The 11,466-nt window shown below is 54.0% G+C and overlaps 1 protein-coding gene across 2 annotated transcripts; it reads right to left on the minus strand.

Moving 5' to 3' along the window:
• Positions 1-231: 231 nt before the first annotated feature.
• TFE3 (transcription factor binding to IGHM enhancer 3) lies at positions 232-11,204 on the minus strand. Of its 2 annotated transcripts, XM_004690024.2 has the most exons (10): positions 10,857-11,204; positions 8,486-8,599; positions 6,987-7,287; positions 6,155-6,400; positions 5,969-6,073; positions 4,495-4,612; positions 3,855-3,911; positions 3,608-3,683; positions 2,541-2,688; positions 232-2,067 (listed from the first exon to the last, which is right to left on the minus strand). In XM_004690024.2, the coding sequence occupies exons 1-10, from the start codon at positions 10,970-10,972 to the stop codon at positions 1,624-1,626; spliced, it is 1,725 nt and encodes a 574-aa protein (XP_004690081.1). In that variant the 5' UTR covers positions 10,973-11,204; the 3' UTR covers positions 232-1,623. The 2 variants fall into 2 exon arrangements, with proteins under 2 accessions (XP_004690081.1, XP_012585784.1); XM_012730330.1 differs by lacking the exon at positions 10,857-11,204 and having other exon boundaries at positions 6,987-7,225; positions 8,486-8,567.
• Between the last annotated feature and the right edge of the window lie 262 nt (positions 11,205-11,466).

The raw sequence follows: 11,466 nt of genomic DNA on the forward strand, positions 1-11,466 counted from the left end.
TCAGTACTTTCTTGAATATTCCTTAGAATAATACATGGGATGAAACACAAACGTTAGTGCTGGAAGGCGGTTAAGAACTCATTGGCTTACGCGTTATTTTTCTTCAACAGCCCTTCCCTTCTAGCTAAGTTCTTTTAGCTGTCCCTCTCCAACTTCTCTTCTAAGAGCCTTTCTCCCTTGTCTCATTGGCCATGCTCACTGCAGTCAAAAGCAAGGACAGGAGACTTTGCCAAAGTTAAAAGCGCATCAAACACGCCTAGCATTTATTTAATCACAAACCTACAGTCCCCTTAGTACACCCTCCTTGGGGGTTACCCCAATGATCCAAGGCTGACCACTTTGGGTGTGTGTGGTAGGAGGGGGTGGGCATAGGTAGGGAGTGTCTCTTGGTAATTCTGACGTGGAAAGGATTTCTCCAAATGGAGAATTGGGTTGTGCTCGGAGATTGGAGGTGACCTAGCTTCTGGGTGGGTGGGGGGGGGGTGTCAATAAAAAAATCAGATAAGCAAAAGAGAGGGTACAAATTCCATTATAATCCTCCTTCTAAGGTTCCACCTTGGTCAGACAGGCTTCCATTTTATCCTGGGCTGGGGAAATCCCCAGAATGACCCCTTCATTCCTCCTATTTCTTTACATGTTGAAAGAGTACTGGGGTACTATTCTGGGGGCACCTACACTCAGTACTCCTTGATCCCCAACCCCTCACCAAACTCCTTTAAGGAAGGAGGCAGTGCGCTTGCCTTAAGATTCGCACTCCTGATGCAGGTCTGGAATGTCAACCCACAAGATTTCAAAATCTGCCCCCTTCTCCAAGGGCAAGGTCGGCTCAGAGCCCCCTAGGTTAGGTCAAGTTGGTCCCAGGTTAAGGCAGGGGAGCGCAAGTACCTCTCCTCCCTGCGGTGTGGAATGCTTGAATGGGATGTTGCTAGGGGACAAGGCTGTGATCCCCGCTTGACAGCCTGGTTGTAGGGTTCCTCCAAGCCTGACATACCTGTGCGGGGCTGCTCCTGCACAAGACACAGGGAAGGGGAGGGGCTGGACTCTTCCATTGCAAGGCCAGGGCTGAGTTCCCAGATGAAGGAACTCACCCTCACTTCTGTTCCTTGCCTGGGCAGGGCAGGGTTCATGGGGAAGGTGCAGGGCTTAATCCCCTAGGGTGGGACCTCTATCATCTTAACTCCTCTTCTTGGCCATGACGGACTAGACTGGCAGTTCCAGGAGGGGATGGAACGGCACAGCTCTGATACCTCTTTATCCCAGAACTAACCAGGGCAGTCCAGAGGGGATGGAGGCATGCCTCACCCTGTCTCCTTCCCTCACCTGGGCAAAGGCAGGTCCCACAGGACAGGGGGTGAGGTTGTGATCTCCAGAGACTGGGCCCAGATCTCACTACCTTCCCCTGGCCTGAAAGGAGCTGAGCATGGCTGTTCCTGAGTGGGGAAGGGGTGGGCCTCATCTGACTCCTCCTCAACAGTTTACAGGGGTGGGTCTCATTATATCTCTTCCCCCAGAACACCTGGGCAGGGCAGTCTCATGGGAGGGTGGGGGGGAAAGGCGGGGCCTCATCCTGGTGTAGCCTCCTTTCCTGGGTGGGGGTAATCCCAGGGAAGGGGTGAGGCCTGATCAGGACTCCTCCTCCATGCTGAAGCTGCTGCGGCGGCTGCTGGCCTTGGAGACAGCGGGGGAAACCGAAGAGAGCAGGGGGTCGGAGGCAGCACGGAGAGGGGACAGAGCGCCCCCCGACAGTCCCCCCACCACCCCTTCCTCCTCCTCCATCAGAATGTCCTCCAGCCCCAGGTGAAAGGGGTCCCCCAGCTCCCCCAGGTGGTCGCTGGGAAAGTGCAGGTCCAGAAGGGCATCTGAGGGTGGTGCTGGGGGCTGCTGATGGGGAGCACTCTGGGCAGGTCCCCCCCCTGCATGAAACGTTGCTGCGCCTGGCCTGCCCTCCTCCTCAACGTCCAGCTGCTCTGGCTTGAGGTTGTCAGAGGCTGAAGTCGTGGCCAGGGAGAGCAGCCCTGGGGTGGGAGGAACCGGCAGACCATGGATCTGGGCCTGCAGTTCTAGCTCCTGCAAAGTAGGGGGTGAGGGTGGGATAAGATGGAGTTCAGACTCCCTCAGAGGCAGAGGACTATAATGGTTAAAGGGTAGGCAGGCAGGATGCCTGAGTTCAAATTCAGCCTCTGCCACTCCCTAATTGTGTCACTAAACAAATCGCTTCTCATCTCTGAGCCTCAAGAGTTCCAATCTGTGAACCAGGTATGAGAATACTCCCTGTCTCTTGTGGGCTGTTGTCAGTACAGAGAGATTAAGCTCTTGTCACAGCGCATGGCACAAGATAAAACACTGTACATTAGCCAATGTTCGTTATTACTCTTGTCAATGTTATGATTACTATTTAACATCATCATCACCATCACCGTGAGTCAGGAAGTCTGGAGATCCCCCAAACATGCCAGGAGGGGAAATCCTGGCCTGCCCTTCCTCTGCCTCTGCCTCCAGGAAGCCCCCCTCACCCCTGCCACCACCTCCTCCTTCCAGACCTGAATTCGGAGCTGCAGGCTGCGGTTGGCTTGCTCCAGGGATCTCTGCCGGCTCTCCAGGTCTTTGGAACGCTGCTGCTCCTTCTGCAACTTGCGGATGTAATCCACAGAGGCCTTCAGGATGGTGCCCTTGTTCCAGCGCATCTCCCTGTGGGGCCCAAGGGAGGGAAAGGAGGGGGTGGTGCTTATGGAATTGCTGAGGAGCTGAGGGGGAGTGCACCAGGGAAATAAAGCACCCCACCACATGTCTAGAAAGTAAGGTGGGGGTCATCAAGGGGATGGAGAGCTCAGATGAAACACCCCTCCGCCCTTACCTAGAACCTTCCAGTGGTGCGCCATCACACCTGAAGGCACCAGGAAGCCCTGTCTGATCTGCCCCCTCACTGCTCCTGCTTCATTTCGCTACGGCCACACTGGCTTCTCAATGCTCCCAGATCACTGCTGTCTCAAGGCCTGTGGCCTGGCCACGCCCTTGCCTGAACACGCTTCACTGTGGACACCCAGATAGCTCCTGTCTCCCCTTGTTAGGGTCTTCATTCATGTGTCCTCTGGTCAGCTGAGGCCAGCCCCACCCTCATTGTCCTTCCTCCAAATCCTAACCCTTTCCTACACGCTCCATCATTTGTCCACACCTTCTCCGCATCACTCTTGATCTTGTGGATTTTACTTATTTGTCTGTGTGCTGTCGGAGCCACTAAAACAGCATGGTCATGAATGAGCTTAGGGTATCTTGTTTTCTTCCCTCTTGTCCTATCTGCAGGACCTTGCATGGTACCTGGCACACAGGACCAGCCCATGCATTTCTTGAATCAATCAAGGCAATACCAAATGCAGAGAAAGCAGAGTGACATATAGGGAGCAGAGGAGGCGCATGGGCGATGATGTCATGTGCCTCAAATTTGAGGTGCAGATACGGTAGAGAACTATAGTTCTGCTTGGGGTGAGGCAAGCTGGGTGTGGGCAAAGGCTGGGGGAGCAGCTGCCTGGGCAGTCCCCACACAGGAACAACTTTAGATGGGAACAGGGCCCCCTGCCCCCCACCTTCCACTGGTCTCGGGCCCACTCACGGGTCACTGGACTTGGGAATGAGAGTACCCAGCTCCTTGATCCTGTCGTTAATGTTGAATCGCCTGCGACGCTCAACTTTGGAGGTGGGAAAGAGAAAGAATGAGAAAGAGTTATTATGGGGTCCGGCAAGAAGAGGAAAAGCCAGGGGGTGCAGTCTGGTGGGAGAAACCTCCCAAGGAAGGCCAAGGCCCAGGGCAAAGCAGGGCTGCAAGGCTTGATGACAAGGGCCCACGCACGCTCACTCACTTAGGTTGTGATTGTCTTTCTTCTGCCGTTCCTTCAAAAGGGCCTTGGCCTCAGTCTCTGGAAGAAAGTGAGAGTGGTCAGGGCCTCTACACAGGGAAGATGCAGTACCCCCTCTAGAGCTGCTGAGGCAGGCGTCAGGGGTGTATGCAAGGGTGGTGACTTTTAAAAAGTGCCACTCTTTTTTACCATTTCTAAGTCACTGCAGCGCAGGCCATTTGTTAAACCCAAGATGGGAGAAAATGAGATAAAGGCAGAGTGATGGACCATGTGGATCAGGAAGGCAAAGTTTCTGTCTGCTTATACCCCGACTCCACAACCAGGTACACCCAGAGGGACAGGATAGACACACAGGGCTGAGGCTGGCCCTGAACCTCCCTGGTGGCCTACGGGTTCTCTCAGCTATGGCCTGAGTTTGATCCCTGGCCAGGGAGCTGCCCCACACGGCATGGCAGACCTCTCCTGACCTGCCCGCTGCTCCCCTCAGCAGTGTACTTCGTTGATCTGCCTGTTCTGCTCCCCACTCTGTCTCTGGTGAAACCTTTCAACCCTACCCCCACCCCGCTCCTCTGGCCTATACCCCAGTTCTTCTATGCAAACATAAATACATCTTGAAAAAAAAAAGCAATATTCTGGTCCCTACCAGAGATCTCCCGTTTGATGTTAGGCAGCTCAGCAGGGCAGGAGTTGCTGACGGTGATGGCTGGCGTGGTCACACCCTGACTGCTGTATACATCGAGCAGACTCCCTGACACAGGCAGCTGGGGCAGAAAGGCAGGGAGATGATGATTAGGCCCCGCCCCTTCTCAGCATCAGGTTTCCCACCCTCAAGTACTCCAGAGATGGACCTGCTGATGCAAAGATCAGCTGACTCAGCAATGGAAGCCCTTCCCTCTCCTTTGCAGGAGTTTTACATGGTGACCCAACAGGGAGGTCAGGGTCACATGAATCTATGCTGCCCAGGGCTGGAGCCCACTGGGCCTGTTTAGCACACCCCCACTGCTCCTCAAAACTCTCAAGAGCCGCTGAAACCTTCTCAAACCCAGTGCTGGCTGAGAAGCAAAGCTGGAAAAGCCCCGTTCAGCTCTACTGTGACACTGCAGGCCCTCAGCCTTGCCTAGTATGCATTCCAGCTCAACATTCTTGGAGCGCACCAGCCTATTCTCGCACCTCGGGAAATTGGCATGGCAACATGACAATCCAAAGTCTGGCCTTCTGGAGAGTTACCAGCCCATTCTCCAGGCCTTTGCTATAATTTCCTAGTACCATCTTATGGTCTCTAGCTGCCATGCCCCAAGGTCCTGACACTAGGACCTTCCTGCACATTTGATCTCTTAAGATTTGCTATGCAGCTACCCAATAAGCCCTGCTCCTATGTCAGCCCAGACTGCTTCCTCTCCTGGACATACTCTAGGGCAACACACTTATCCAGAATAATCAGTCCCACCTCTTGATGAGCTTCCTGCCAGTCTGATGGATCCATTTAACATAACACCCCAACATCTAGTTATGTCTAAATAAATAAAAAGTTCAGATAAATGAATAATGATTTTATACATGCTTCTATCCTCTTAAGCTGGAAAAGCAAAACTATAGCCACTTGGCATATCTTCAAGCAAGTTATGAACCTCCTAGCATGTTCCAGGGCCAGAATGTGCCAACTGATTGGTTTATCTTATACTCTAGAAAGTTTTGTCCACTCTCTACAGCCTTTTGGCATGAATTCGCTGTAAGACACAGGATATACTTCCAACGCCTCAAGGTGCAACCACACAATGTTTTGAGACTTTTGACATGTTTTATTCACTTCATGGTCTGATTATGTTTCAATGACCTAAATCTCCTGACGCATTTAAATTGCTACAGGGTTCCACCTCTCGGTCCTTCCTCCCACAGAGCCTTGGTGTGTCATGAAAACTCCATGAAGTCCCTACTGGTATGTGTAAAAATCTACAAGGTTTCAGCATAAGGCCCTAGGACATCGGTTATGCCCCATTCTTATCACATGGCCTCCCTCCCTCTCCAAGGCATGGGCTTTGTACACACAGCCAGCCCGGGTGTAGCCTCAGTGGTGAGCGATGTTCTGACTGTCAGAGCGCCCCACCTCAGGGCCTTACCGTGCTAGGCAGCTGCAGCCCTGTGGTACCTCCAGGCAGATAGCTGAGCATCTCGTCATTGTAACTGGACTCCAGGCTGATGATCTCATCAATGACATCATCAATCTGAGGGAAGAGGAAAGTGTGGAAGAGGGGTAGAAGAAGCTGGACACAGGGGGCATCACAAGGTTATCTCAAGCCACTCACCTCCTTCTCTGAGCTGGACCCAATGGTGAGCAGTGCCATGGGGCTGTTGGGAGCGCTGCCTGTGGGGCCAGTGGCATGGGCAGCTTCAGGGGCAGGGAGCGGCTGGGCACTAGCAGCCCCTGGTGGTGGGGTGAGGGCCTGGGAAGCCAGTTTGGGCCCAAGTGTGGTAGACAGGTACTGTTTCACCTGCTGCCGGCGTGCCTGCTGGAGGTGGTAGCGTGTTGGGTTCTCCAGATGGGTCTGTACCTGTATATGAGGGAAATGAGACATGGCAGAATAGGGTTCTGAGAGGTGACTCTGGGCCCAGCCTGACCCTAAGGCTAACAGGTCACCTGCTCCTAGACTCAGCAAGCCGGGTCCAGAATCTGAGAACCCTTCTACCCCAACATACTGAAAGTCTCCCCCAGGACCCAAAGTCCCTTTCCCAGAAATACCTCATAACTCCCAAGATCCACCCAGGGCTGGTAGAATCCCTCAGTTTTGATCCCTTGTTATGATCCCCAAGAGATCCCCCTGGTCTCCGACACTATCTAACAGACCTGGGGCTACAAGTGCTTTCTAAGACAACTCAATGGCCAAAGAACCCCATGTGCATTGCACATCCAAGGTACTATTCCAACAAAGCTACTTCACAGGACCCTCATGACCCCCTCTGGCACATCAAGACATCCTACAGCCTGTTAAGAACCCCTCGCAACTAAACAAGAACACCCGAAAAACTCTAAGCACAATGGAACATTAGCACAATACCTGGGACCTGCCCTCCCCCCCACAAACCTGATTCAAAAGGCCACCAGGAGCCCTGTCCCAGGGCCTCTGGATGTCACCTTACCTTGAGTACCTCCCGGGGCACTTGAGCAGGGGGAGGACGGCCCAATGTGTGGCCCCCAGCAGAGACGCCCACCACAGAGATGGCAGGAGAGGCAGGTGCAGGGCTGGGGAAGGGAGAGGCTGCAGCCTGTTCCCGACGCTCACGCCTCTCCTGCTCCTGGGCCTGGGCCCGCATTAGCTGCTGCCGCAGCAAGACCCGCGATGAAGATGATGATGACATGGCAGGGGTCCCGGAGCCCCCTGCAGAAGATGCAGAGAGTGTAGCTGGGGTGGCTGGTGTGGCCTGGAGTGATATTGGGAGGCTGTGGAATGGGAAATATGGGGGCCACAGGTAAGCTAAAAGTTTCATCCCAGGCCTAAGGGTCACAGTGTAATTGATGGAGTAGACACAGGAACCAGGCTGTTCTCTGCCTTCAGAGCCACAGTCTGTTAGGAGAAACACGGGAACCTGGCTTGGCTGGTCGCAGCCCTCAGGGTCAGAGTCTAATGCAGGAGATTGTACAAGAACCAGGCCTGGTCCCTGCCCTCTGGGGTCAAGGTCTGATGGGGTAGACACTGGAACCAAATCTAAACCCAGCCTTTAGGGGGGTCTCAATCTGGTGGGGGGGCAGTAGGAACAAGCCTGGTCTCTGCCTTCAGAGATCAGAGTGATAGGAGAGACACAGGATGCAGTCCTGGCTGGCCTTAACCCTCAGGAGTCAAGGTCAGATGGGGGAAGATATGGAACTCAATCTGGACCCAGCCCTCAGTCCTTAAGGGTAAGCCTAGAACCGGGCTGGTTCCTAGAGTAGAGATGCCATTGTTCAGCTGTGGGGGGGTGTTATTCTAATTAAGGAGCGGAAGGAGGCAGAATGGAAGTTGGGGCAGCAGATTCAGATATTCAACTAGGGTTAGAGCTGCTGCCCGAGCTCCTAGGGTAGACATCAGGCCACGTGGGCAACCCCAGGCCCTTCTTCCTCCCCTGCCAGGGCCTCTGGTCCCAGGAGCTAGTCAGTCTTGAAAATCTCAGAGATTTCACAATCCTCTCTTCCTGCCCCTCTTCCAGGTCCCCTCCCCTCTTCCTAGAGCCCAGGCCGATGACTCAGCACATTTGGACTAATGAGCCTGGGGAGAGAGGCGACCAGCAAGGGCTGGAGGTGGAAGAGTTGGCTGAGGGAGGGTGTGAACAGGGGTTGTGGGCACTCCACCCCACCTGGGGGTGGCAGCTCCCGAAGGCCACACCCCATCTCTGGGCACTCCGGACATGCAGCAATATTAATATATGAAAGGGTGTGCAGCAGGAGGGTGGGAGGGAAAGTGGGGGGTAACCTCAGAGTTACTGATATCCTAGTTTGGCCACCTGCTCTACTGTTTGAAATGCTTTTTTCAGAGCCCCTAATTTTATTATCTGGAAAATACAGGTCGGTGAGATAATGGGTTGGGCTGGTCCTGAAGGCCATTGCCTGAAATCGGGCTGAAGGGATCTGAGGGATTGGGAGAGGTGTAAGACAGGAGACCTACCTGGAGCGGAGTGGTAGGGGTTGACTCTTGAGCTCGTAGAAGCTGTCTGGATCAAGAACGTTTTCTAGTTCGATGTCTGCAACAATGCCGGATTCCGGAAGTAGAGAGCTTAGGCTGAGGGTTGGGGGAGGTCGGGGTGGTGGTCAGTGATAGAATGGAGACCTCATTGGAGGGGGCGGGGAGAGGGGGAGGGCACCAGGAGAGAGGATAACAGGAACTGAGGATATCCCTCCTAATCTGCCACTCTGCAGGGGAGACCACCAGAAATTCCCTTGTCTTCTATACCCACACCCCTCTCTCCTCTCTCCTAGTGTCACTCTTAGTCCCTTAAGTTACAAAGTAAGAAGTGTGCCTGTATCCTGACTCCTCACTCTAACACTTAAGGATAACAACCTGGATTTGAGAGAAAGTACGAAGAATTTAGGACTAAAGATTCACTTTGCAGGATTCCTGACTTTGCATCCAGAGTCCTCCCAGCCCCCACACCCCCTACAGTTTTCCTGGCAGCTGAATGTGAGCCCACCTTTGTCCACACAGAACAGCACGGTAGGGGCATCCCTCAGCAAAACAGCCTATTGTAACACAGATTGAATGTATCACAAAGAGAACTGGGGTCAAGGATTCACTTTTCAGAGGGATTCACCTTTTTGCAGATGAGCTCCTCCCCCCAGAGTTCTTGGGATGCTAAAACACAGCCCAAAATAATATGGAAAAATCAGGATTAACGGGAGAGTTTGGGTAAGTGAAACTCTTATCACTTTATACTTAGCCAAAGGAGACTGCCCAGAGCTCTGGTTTTTGATAGCTCAAAATGCACATGCACACACAAACACCTCCAAGACTAACACCCATTGACACACAAAACAAGAAGCCATGTGCACCCCTCCCTTTCAATTACCCCCACTTCTGTGATGATCTACGCTGTTATAAAGACACTAGAAGATGGTGAACCATATTCAGAAAGGCTCCTGCTCAACTCTCCCATGCTAGGTGCAAGGCCCTCGTGAGTAGGGGGCGCGGGCGGACACACATGCATCAATGAATTCAAAGATTTAGAAACCTGAGAGGATATAGCTGACTTCACTTGACAAGAATTCTCTCCCCTCCCCAAAGATCCTTCTTCCTTCCTTTCCTCACCCTCAGATGGGGCCCTAAAACCACCCAGGAAGTCAGGAAGAGGAAGCTCAGGGAGCTACTTAGCTCAGCAAAATGCCAGGCAAAAAGTGGGCAAAGCCCCCTTGCGGGACACACACTGCCGCACAGAAGATGGAAGAGACAGGTGCTGAGGTGGGCAGGATGTGGACAGGAAGGGCCAGGGCTTCCAAAGAACACTCTGGTGGAAGTGAGAGGCCAGAGAAGACCCACCTAAGCAGGGATGATGCATGTAGCACTTATTGCATCTCTAGGGAAAGATTCAAGATTATCTCCAGAGCCTGAGAGACAAACTAAGAGTGATTTAAAAAAGTCGTGTACATGTGCGTGCCTGTCCTTGTGTGTGTGTGTGTGTGTGTGTGTGTGTGTGTGTGTGTGTGTGTGTGTGTGTAAGGGGTGGGCAGCACTGAGAGGCTAGGGCAGGTGGCAGCAGGAATAAGTCCCTCCTCTGGGTTCCCAAATAAGGTCGGAGGCCTTCTCTGAGCAGAGGTAGCGCCAGATCCATTGCCTGTCTGCCTGCCTGTCTCCCATTCAAGACCTTTTGCGCGTGTGGAGTTTTCTCCAATATTCCTGGGATCTGACATAGCTGGGTGGGTGGGCAGGGGTGAAGAGATCATTTTGGTCAAGTTTTGATGAATGCTGCTTCTCTTGCTTACTCACATACACTCACAAGGCGAGTCCCACGCAGTATATCTAAGATACTCCCCAAATCCCTCCAGTTATAATGTTAACCCCAAACAGCTTTCAGCAACCGGCCACTGGGAGTCACCAATCTCCCAAGACAGCACCCTTCTTTGACACTGAGGTAGAAAGTCCAGGATTCCTTTAAAATCAGTGCCTTACCTACCCAGCGCCCCTCAATTCATCCCCTTTATGCCTGACTCACAGACCCCAAATTCAGTCCTAATTAGAGTGCTAATTGCCAAGCTCAGCTACCTTAGACCACTTTCTAGAAACAACATAATCTGTCCCTCTAGATCCAGTCAAGGCCCCCTTCCAATATGAAGTAGGCCTCCCTTAATGCACTTTCAAGACTCCTTTAAGCCTCCAGTCCAAGCAGGCCATCGCCGGATTCCTCAGGCGCACCCCCAAGACGGGCACCCCAACGTCCTCCAAGCCTAGGCCAAGCGCCTCCAATCCCAGTCGCGGAACCCCGCTGCCCCCGGATCAGGCTCCCGGGAGTCCCAGTCAGCGCCACCGGCCCCAGGCGGCTCCGCACCTGAGCAGCTGGGCCGAGTCGGCCGGACTGCGCTCCTCCAACAGCACGAACACGGCTCGAGGGCCCTCTGCGCTGGCCTCTACGCTGTCCCGAGCTGGCTCGGCTGCATGAGACATGACGCTCGGCCCCGGGCGAGCCCTGCCAGGCCGGTCGGGCCTCGGCCCGACCCCCCTAACAAAATAAGAGTCCCCCTTTCCCCCCCCACCCCGCTCACCACCGCCTCCTCCTCCGCTAAGCCATGGAGCGAGCTGTGCGCGGGCGGGAGGCGTCGGGGAGATGGGATGGGCCGTGAGTCATCCCCCGCCCTGAACGGACCAACAACTCCCCCAACCTAACCCCGGACGACCGCCCTCCCCTCCCTCCCCCCGCCTAGTCCTCTTTCCCCTCCTCCTGGGCTGGGGAAACTCCACAGGAAGTGACCACACGGAGGATGGACGGCTCTCCGGGCCACGCCCTATGAGTGAAACGACCAATGGCCGAGAGGTGGCTTGAGGCCCAGCCCTAAGCCACGCCTCCGACGCGGAGGGGAAACCTGGATTCGGTCGGCCCTCTTTCCGAGGAGGCCAGCTAGGCCACTCCTTCAGAGACTGGAGCAAATCAGAGAGAGGTA

This window comes from Condylura cristata, unplaced genomic scaffold, assembly GCF_000260355.1.
Source record: "Condylura cristata isolate star-nosed mole 26May11 unplaced genomic scaffold, ConCri1.0 scaffold00027, whole genome shotgun sequence".
NCBI classification, from domain to species: Eukaryota; Metazoa; Chordata; class Mammalia; order Eulipotyphla; family Talpidae; genus Condylura; species Condylura cristata.

Coding starts and splice junctions, on each gene's coding strand:
- TFE3 (XM_004690024.2), bottom strand. CDS start 10,972: ATGTCTCATGCAGCCGAGCCAGCTCGGGACAGCGTAGAGGCCAGCGCA. Junction 6,074..6,154: donor GGTCCAGCTCAGAGAAGGAG/GTGAGTGGCTTG, acceptor CTCTTCCCTCAG/ATTGATGATGTCATTGATGA. Junction 2,689..3,607: donor ATTCCCAAGTCCAGTGACCC/GTGAGTGGGCCC, acceptor TGGGCCCCACAG/GGAGATGCGCTGGAACAAGG.